Source organism: Calidris pugnax, unplaced genomic scaffold, assembly GCF_001431845.1.
Source record: "Calidris pugnax isolate Ruff unplaced genomic scaffold, ASM143184v1 scaffold4, whole genome shotgun sequence".
NCBI classification, from domain to species: Eukaryota; Metazoa; Chordata; class Aves; order Charadriiformes; family Scolopacidae; genus Calidris; species Calidris pugnax.
Genome location: NW_015090781.1, coordinates 571,786 through 581,180, shown reverse-complemented (window position 1 = coordinate 581,180; position 9,395 = coordinate 571,786). Strand labels below are relative to the sequence as shown.

The 9,395-nt window shown below is 34.6% G+C and overlaps 1 protein-coding gene across 3 annotated transcripts in view; it reads right to left on the bottom strand.

Annotated features, from left to right (window-relative positions):
* Positions 1–1,018: 1,018 nt before the first annotated feature.
* Positions 1,019–9,395, bottom strand: part of LOC106896943 (heparan sulfate glucosamine 3-O-sulfotransferase 1-like) — a 49,590-nt gene continuing 41,213 nt past the window's right edge. For all 3 annotated transcript variants that reach the window (XM_014957284.1, XM_014957292.1, XM_014957298.1), the window contains exon 2: positions 1,019–5,048. In XM_014957284.1, coding sequence (XP_014812770.1) covers positions 4,000–4,929 — 930 coding nt within the window. In that variant the 5' untranslated portion in view covers positions 4,930–5,048 and the 3' untranslated portion in view covers positions 1,019–3,999. The remainder of the gene's footprint in view (positions 5,049–9,395) is intronic.

Below are 9,395 nucleotides of genomic sequence, written 5' to 3'. Positions count from 1 at the left end.
TGTAGCAGCATATAATGACATGCATTAACAGGTATTCTTTAAGAGGAACTGTAAAAGCTGTGAAAGAAAAGACCAGAAGTCAGTCCAAAGCCTTTCAGCAGCTAGATACAGAAGAGACAATGAAAAAACCAAACCTCTTGGTAAAATAATGTGTGTGAGTGCAGTAGAGGAACCTATTTGTTTTCTTGACATTAGCTAAGTACTAGGAGCTTTTGAGGGCAAAAACCTAGCTCTTAAGTTTCCTACTACTTTTTCTTTATGTACTATAGGTAATATATATAACCTATAAAAAAAAATACTAGTATTAGATTTGTCTAGGTATGAAGTGTGAGTGAGCTCCTTATTGTAGCAAAGGCTAAACTGATCCATTTAACAGCTGCAGTTCCTTGTTATTAGTAATTTTCAGTGCTATTAGATCAAAGCAACTATAACTATGGCTTTTTAACTAAAAATAGGAAAAGAACAGTATTTAAAATGAAGGCTTAATATTTGTGGGATACAAATCAACATCAGAGGTGCTCAAATCATCATCAATTCTGCAGTGGTCTCACATATGACTGTATCATCTGATTCAGATGCTCTCAACAACCTTTAAAACAACCGCAAGATCTCTTTAAGCAACCTCCCACATGGAATTAATTTCTACAAACACCTCTTAAGTATCAGATAAGGAGATGATAGTCCTTTGATGACCAATTTGGGGAAGAATACTTTATGGTGTGATACCAATTGTGGAAATATGTAAGAAATATTTGTAATTTCTTAAACTGTTCATAGCATCTTTAAACTGATGGTGACCCTATAGTTCTTTCCAAAATTGGACTAGTTTTGAATTCCAAGTACCAAAACTTGAGTTCTTTTTATTTCAGTATTACTAAAGAATGGGTCGGTTAATCTGGTCCCCCTCGAGGATGAGGAAAGGAGTGTTACCTTTTGAAGACAGTAAGAACGGAGAAGGTCAGTACTTCATGAAATAATTTTTTTCAGACCACAAAATGAGAAACATTGAATCAGTTTGTAATGTTAAATTATAGACTGCTATGTTTATTGAATTCCGTTACGCTGAGGCCAAGTTGCATCTTTGTCAACCATTTACAAAAACAAAGTTCAGATGAGTCTTGATTTATGTAAAATCAAACCAAAACAACCAACCCCTCTCCCAAATTATCATATGCATAATCTATTTCTTCTGATATTAGTAAACTCTAAAATGATCACCAAATTCATTCCATCAACTCTGTTCTTCCCAAAAATGCTAAGCAGGAATGAAGAGTGCTAACAAATCAAGCAGACACACTAATCCATACAGATCAATTCCAGCAAGACCTTCATTTTCAAAGATGCGTACAGCTTCTGCCAACTGCTGTTCCTGTATTCAACTCATTTAAAGATTAGCTGTAAACATCAAAGAAAGAGAAAGGCTTAATGCCTGCAAGCATAAATATAGAAAGACACTACATTTTTTTTTTAATATTTTGTTCTTGGAAGGCTATGAAATTGAATGGGACCTAGACATGTGAACTCTTCAGTTACTGGCAAATACCTGAAACCTTTGTTAAATTATACATTGTTTTCAAATTAGATTCTTGCAAAAAAACCCCTTGTTCATATTCAATACTATTAAATGGAATCATCATCAAAAAGTAAAAAAAAAACAGAACATGGGAAGTTTTGGAATGTATAAGAAACAGAAAGCAATGCTGAAAAACCCCCTACAATCTATGTTATGAACTGCTGGTATGCTGCTACCTTCAATAATGTATTTCTGAATTTAATGGACTGGAATGAATTCCATTCATCACTGAGATTACATTGGTCAGAAAGAACAGGCTACATTAAACAATACAGGAAATCTTGATTTGGGGCTTCCGTTATCAGATAAAAAAATTGTGGCCACAAAATTCAAAGTGTTGGTCAAATATAAATCACCTGCTGATTCAGAGTTCAGAATTTTTCTGGGTTAACTTTTTACTTGACAAATGACAAAGAAGGTATCGTTAGACACACAACTGTAATTCTTACAGTTTAACTATCCAATGTTCTTGTAGAGAACATCCTGTTCTTTCCACACCTGGTTGAGATCGACTTTGTACTTCTAAGTAGTACCCAGATCTAATAAATATTAATGATTAAGAAGCCACAATCTCAGAAAAAGCAGAAGTAGTAAACAAAAATTTTGGCCATCTGTAGAAATCAGAGATGCAGTAAATAATAATACATGAGAAAGATAATTTCCAAAGTTAATTATATGCTAATTCTATGCATAATTTTCTCTTATATATGCACATACAAGTAGCAGAAGAGATAAAGAATAAGATTTATTATATTATTTTTAACATTTTACATTTTTGAGGGACTATTTGATAAAGGTTATTTCCATATAATCTGGCTGGGTCTGACTCTGTCCAGCTTGAGTGGAATACTGCTACCTGCCTAACATCTAAGAAGCCCTCTCAAAAAGTCTCAAAAGCCTAATACTTAGTGCTGCACTATATATCTTTTAGCCTCTGAAGTGGAAGACTGAATCCAACATGAGGAACACATACTCCTGTAGGAAGCACAGTGGCTTAGACTTAGGTGGAGTTTGATGCTGTGATGCTCAGACTGGGCCCACACAACTGCAGCTCCCAGTGTCGAGAAGCTGAAAGAGGAATCCACCTAATGAATGTCTCTACGACAGGGTGCACCAGAGGGTCTGCATTGCAAGGTACAATGTCAAACAAGCGCATCTGCAGCTGTAGTTCTATCTGGTATCATCTTTAACATTTAAAGTTAATTTTCTTCTTTGGTACTGATATATAATAAAATGTTTATCTGAAAAAGGAGAAAAGACCAGCACAATATTGTCAAACAAAAAGATATTAAAAATAAAAAAAAATCCTAAAGCAGGTGTATGGATGGGTATGGTTTTTGCATATAATGTGAGTATGTCATACTTAGTATATTGAACACTGTGTCTGAGATATACAGTATAACACAGTACATCCCATGATTTGCATTAGAAATGACAAAATGAAAATACTCCATATTTTGGAGAGCAAGCAAGTAATTTTTTTTTTTTAAACAAGAATCAATGTGTCAAAGGAGATATGTAAATCAAAGCCAGGAGAGCAATAGAATAACTAGTCACAGAATACAAACATGATTAATATGGTAGTACTAATGAAGAGCTTTTCCATTCAAGAGCAAAGTGGCATAATTTATATAATCAAATATTTGTACAGTTGCTGATATTAGTAATTTTTTGGCATTCACTTCTTTGTTTGCTCTTAGTGTATTGAGTAACAGTGTAAATTGAGGTTACCAGGGATCATTTAATTTCTTTACATTCAGAACTCTCATTTAAAGCGCTTTCAAACAGTACATATTCTTTATTTGAAGATTATTTTTATTTTCCAAACCCAAGATAGTATGAGTGTGAGACAGGGAGCTTCTAGTTCACCTATTCAGAATCATAGGTCAGATAGATTCAATTTATTATTAATTGATTAAGAACTTCAGCATATTAACAGAGGATGAATTATTTATTGGAGCCACTATGTATGCTCCTGTTTTATCATACAATTTAGCTTGTTGTATGAAAAATTCTAGAAATCAACACCACTATCATTGTGCATAATATAAAAAATACTAACAACAAAAAATACATAACAGTTAGGATAATACCACTTCAAATATTTACATTTTTACACTGTTAGAAGCAGTCATTTTTCCAAAACAGCACGAATCTTGTAACAGATACAGATCTGAAATAAGTCCACTGAAGTTAATGTACTTGCATGATGGGAGAAAGAAGCTCAGAATATTACTCACAGTAATCATACAAATACATGAAACTCATTTATCCTCAACATTTCAATGAGTTAAAAGATGTGTTATTTCAATGAAGCATATAACCAGTATGTTAAATTCTCATAATACAAATCTTTACAGGTTAGAATGATATGTTTGAAAGAGTTTGTTTCAGGCCCTTTTTAAGAAACATTGATTCCAAAGGCATTAATTCCAGTCAAAGGAATGATTAACCATTCTGTAAAATTTTGCATTGTGCTCTCTGAAGTAAGAATACAGTTTCTCTAAAACAGTATTGTTCACAAGAGGATGGGGGCGCCCTTTGGATTCATGTAAACATCTCTCTCTTCCATCACTTCTAATGCAGTAGAATCCCTTGGTTTGGTTAAAATAAAAATTAGAAGACATAATTCTGGAAGGAAGATTTAGAAATCTTTCAACTTTTTGTAATTCAGGAAGAGGGTCCTTGATTAAAGTATTGCCATCCACTATGTGTATCTGATCCAAACTGAAATGCTTAAGCCACTTTTCCATATGAACATCATATAGACTTCTCTGAATAGCTTTGTATTTGGTGTTAAGTGCTCCATTCTTAATAACAATATCTTCAAAAAGCTGAACAGGCTTGTGGCTTTCTACTCTGTTGTAATATACTTGGGTATAGTCAGATATAACTCTCTCAGTGGGATCTCTTAGAATGAGCAGCAGTTTAATGGAGCTATTCATGTCATGAATTCTTTCTGGAGCCTGTGGTGAAGTAAAATAGCCTGGTGTTTTCTCAATTGTAATTTGATTTCCATAAGAACACGGCATCAGACTTCTATACCAGTCTATTCCTTTCACATAATTTTCATCCCAGTCAAAGAAGTGGACTTCTGTAGCTGCTACCACAATATTAGGATGAATATCCAACATTTCCAGCAAAGCCCTTGTCCCTCCTTTACGAACTCCTATGATGATTGTCTGAGGTATTTGTCGGCTTGTGCCAGGAGGTCTCACCTGTGCTGAATAGTGTTCACTTTTATTGCTGAATAATCCTACTTGTGACGTCAGTGTTTCGAACAGCGTCTCATTCTCAACTGGAGCACCCTGAGCATGAGTCAGCAGAAGATAAGCTGACATGAGTACGAAGGCCATGTGGAGAGAAATAATTAATTCAAGATAATGTTATGCTCGACTAATGAAAGAACAGGTAAGTCCCCTCTTAAACTGGCTGTCAGAACACGTGGTAAACACACAGCAAGTTTCTGAAGCATCTACAAAATAAAATAAGACAAATCAGTATTTCTAATCCCATCACCAGTTGAAAATTCAACTCACAGTTCAATTCGCAAATCTAATCTGTGATCACAACAGAAAATTTATACTGAAGTTATTTGTTTTCCCTGACTTTATTTCAGAAGAACCCAAAAAACCCATGTGTTTTTTCTCCTTAACCATGGGTGACCAATCATGGTTCCTAACTCTTCAACAGCTTTTATTTCCTTTAAGCAGAACATTATAATTGTTTACCTGTTTTATTTCCTTTAAGCAGAACATTATAATTTTAAATTTTAAATTTCTGACCATTATTTGCTTGCTTTGATTTCCCTTATTCTCTTCCATATATACCATATACGTCTCTTGCCACATATGCCATACTCTATATGATATTAAAAATAATTCCAGAGCATTTTTGCTTTGGAATCAATGCCCTTTCCCAAATTCCCTAGAATAGTATATCCTAATCATATGGATCATATGAAAAAAGTTTTTAGACACAGAAAACAAAGCACAGATATAGGAAAAATTTTGGAATCTGAACCTTTCAGAGCAGAAAACTAATAGTGTGGCAAAGCAAGAGTGAAGTGTCTGCACTGGATCAGTGTGGAAAAAATAAATGAGACAGGGTGGATTCTTCAGGGTGTTGTGAAGTGTAGTCACTTAAGTGCTGGGAAAATCTTGGCAAATCAAATGTTCAGATAATATTCTGCAGTTCCTTCAAAGCTCTGCATAAGAGATACCTAGATGCTTTCTGGGCACCTAAAAACTTCTGCAGGGCAGTAAGTCTGCTTGGAGCTGGATACCTTCTTAATTCACATAGGATATGACAATTTTAAGGAAGTGGTGAATGTTAAATCTCTTAAACATTTGAAAAAAGCTCTAGGCGTGCAGGTATGCATACGTGCACATGTAAGTGAAAGAAAATGTCACCGTAACTGCATTGCTTGGGTAACTCCTGTACATATTTTTGAAAAGGATTACTAAGAGATCTTCCATCACAATAGCAGTGATAAAAATTCAGATCAATGCAATACCTGCACTGGAACCACCATGCTTGGATTGTCTGTTTGTTTGTCTAAAAATCCTCATTGAGAGGATTCTTGGACTTCATCTCTTTTCTGAGCAGTTATAACGTTCTAAGATTTGTAGGGTAGATCCATATCCTTGTTTTGTTTTCAATGTAGAGTGTGGGAACAAGCTATTTCATACAGCAGCAGTCATTTTACAAACAATAACTGGTTTTGGAATCTATTTGAATTATGACGCATATTTTAAAGTAGTCTCAGAAATACTGTAACTTTAGCTCCTTCTTCAGTTTCACTGTCAGTTAGTCTCTTTCTGAATATATTGCTCACAGTACTTTGCCTCTTAGGAACAACCTTAGAAAACACAGCCAATTCCCATTTGTCATGGCTCTGAGAAGCACACAGTATTTCTATTTAAAAATTGGGGTTTTTTTTGAGGCTTACTTTACAGATAAGCATTTAACATAAGAACATTTTCAGTAATAACAGTCTAGGCAATATAGCAGATTCATTAAATCTGTTCTCTAAATCTTATTAAATCCTACTCCAGCTTCTTGCATATCTAGGGAATGACTCTTGTTAGCCTGAATGAGCTCTAAAATCAAGAGCCAGGACTGCAAGCATTTCTATGGCAATTACAAGATGGAAGAACAGATATGTTTACATCAAACCCATTTGTAGTTACATTTTTCAGAATTACTACTCTTTTGGATGGCAAGTTTGGGAAATGGTAAACATACTATTTAGTGCTGCTGAAGAATCAAAATGTATTCTGCTATAATAGCAGTTAATGTTGGTTTTGAAAAGCACTCATATACCACCAGCCATGCAATTTGAGGCAACACACTCCAGATGTCTCCTGAAATACCAGTCTTCAAATGTTAAGTGTGTTTGTAGCCAGGTTTTTGGTCATTCACAAGGTTTCTAAACAGTCCATTTGTGAGTAAAGATAGAACTATGCACAAGATAGTATTGAAACCACTTCCTCTCTTCTCTGAAGTAGGAACATCTGAAGCAGTACAGCTGTGATTCCAGTAGGCAGGCATTTGCCCCCTGCAAGGGAGCAGTTAATTCTTCTATTAACCTGTTCCAAAACCCCAGTGTTAATTTACATTCTATTCATCTTCATTTTTAAATTAAGATTCTTTCAAGAAGACTGGGGAATTTTTTTCAATTTACCTTTTTTTTTCTGCTGATACACAGCACATAATAGAATCATAGAATGGTTTGGGTTGGAAGAGACCTCAAAGATCATCCAGTTCCAACCCCCTGCCCTGGGCAGGGACACCTCCACCAGACCAGTTTGCTCCAAGCCCCATCCAGCCTGGTCTTGAACACCTCCAAGGATGGGACATCCACAGCTTCTCTGGGCAACCTGTTCCAGTGTCTATACATCATGACGTGTATGCATCTGTAAGATTACAAGCACATTGAAAGTAAGGCAATACCAGCCTGAATGCCAAGCTAGAAATGCCTTACAAGTACCAAGGTGGAGACATATAATTCCTTATATAATTTCAATTCTGGAACTATCCCATCTTGAAACGGTTTTATGAACTGATTCCTGACAGATATTTTAGTTAACTTTATTTAACCAGAAAGAATATTATTTTTAGAGTTTTTGAGAAGAAGTATTCTTGAGACTAACTAGGTTAATAGCTTAAGCAAAAACCAGAAGGACAGAGAAGAAAGAAGAAATTTCTCTGAAATACACTAAAACCAGTGTAAAGAAAGATAAAAAGGTATTTGAGCCTGGGGACTCTGCAGTAGTATAGACAGATGCATGTTATTCCTACATATGGTGATAGATGAAAAAAATGCTCAAATTCACATTTTTATTTTAAGCAAAAAAAAAAAATCCCTAGCACACTAATATTGTGTTATCCCTAATTAACTGGTAGTTATCTGGCTTCATGCATCTAACCATCAGGTGCAAATACTGTTGTTCAAAAAAGCCTGGAAGCTGAATGAGAAATTCATCTTAGTACTAAAGAAAGATTGGTCATCCAAAACATTCTTAGGTTCACATGTGATGTGAATAAGTCTAATTTACCATCTGAAATCAGCAGTTCTCTATAAACCACACTTAGAAAGCAAGTAACGGAAGAGATTCTGCATTTTCTATGGACCAAAGTATTAGTAGCATTTCTGAAAACAATTATGTTAGTTTAACCAGTTTGCAATTAATTGGTTGTTTTATATAGTAGAAATTTCTTACTGAAGTCATTCCTAGAACAGAACCTTACCCAGGAAATAATACCAGAAATAATTGAATTCAGAATGTGCTGAAAAACTGATGCTTAAATAGATCGAAATTGCCTTTGGGAGCAATTCCATCAGAATAACATTGCACCTTCAGCCTAAGATATTTGATTGATTTTGATGAAGATCTAAGATGTTAGATCCTGTGGTTAGGTTATAATTGCTACATAAATGTAAAGGTTTTAAAGATGAGTTATCAAATATAATCAGAATATTTTGAATATTTTTTGTGGTGCTTTTCTACCTTTATGCAATTAGGTGCACATTTTTAGAAGATATGAACTACTTTTTATAATGAAAACAATATATTTTACATTGCTGTACTGCACACTCTTTGAATCTCAGAGCATTTCTAAGAAATTAACCTTGTGATATATGATCAGAATTATAGCGCCTTATTAAAGTTTCCTTTCCTATTATTTGGTAGTGTTGGTATTGCTTAGTAACATAAGGAACATCAACAGATATGATACTTATTAAGAAGAAATGAAGTTCAGAAAGAAATTCATGTTGCAGAAAGGACTAATTAAGTAAATAATACTTTGCACTTGTGTATGGTTTACTTTTGTGAAACCTTAGACGAGACTGAAGACTATGCTGGCTGAAAAATAATTTTGATATTGAAGAAACATTCTAAAGACCCTTAACTGCTGCACCCTATTGTAAAAAAAATCTAAGTGCTTATGATTTATCTTGCTTCAGGGTAAAGTACAACATCATAGGATAAGCCTAACTATATTATTATTACCAATTCATAATATTTTTAATTTCTAATAATATACTTTCCACTGCCTGTATCACTTTTCATTTCACAGCACTTTGTGTTAATGAACTGTCTGCACCCTTTTAAGGACCAACCTATAGATCCAGTTCAGGGGTGCAAATGTTTTGGAAAGTCAGGGTTATTGTGATCTGCTCAAGGTCATACATCGGGTTTATAGTCCAACCAAGAATAGAAGCCCCAAGGACTTCACATTCCCCTTCCAGTTCCAACTTTGTGTCATTTTATGGCAGCCACTCACATCTCTTATGTTAAATTATAGTTGGGTTACG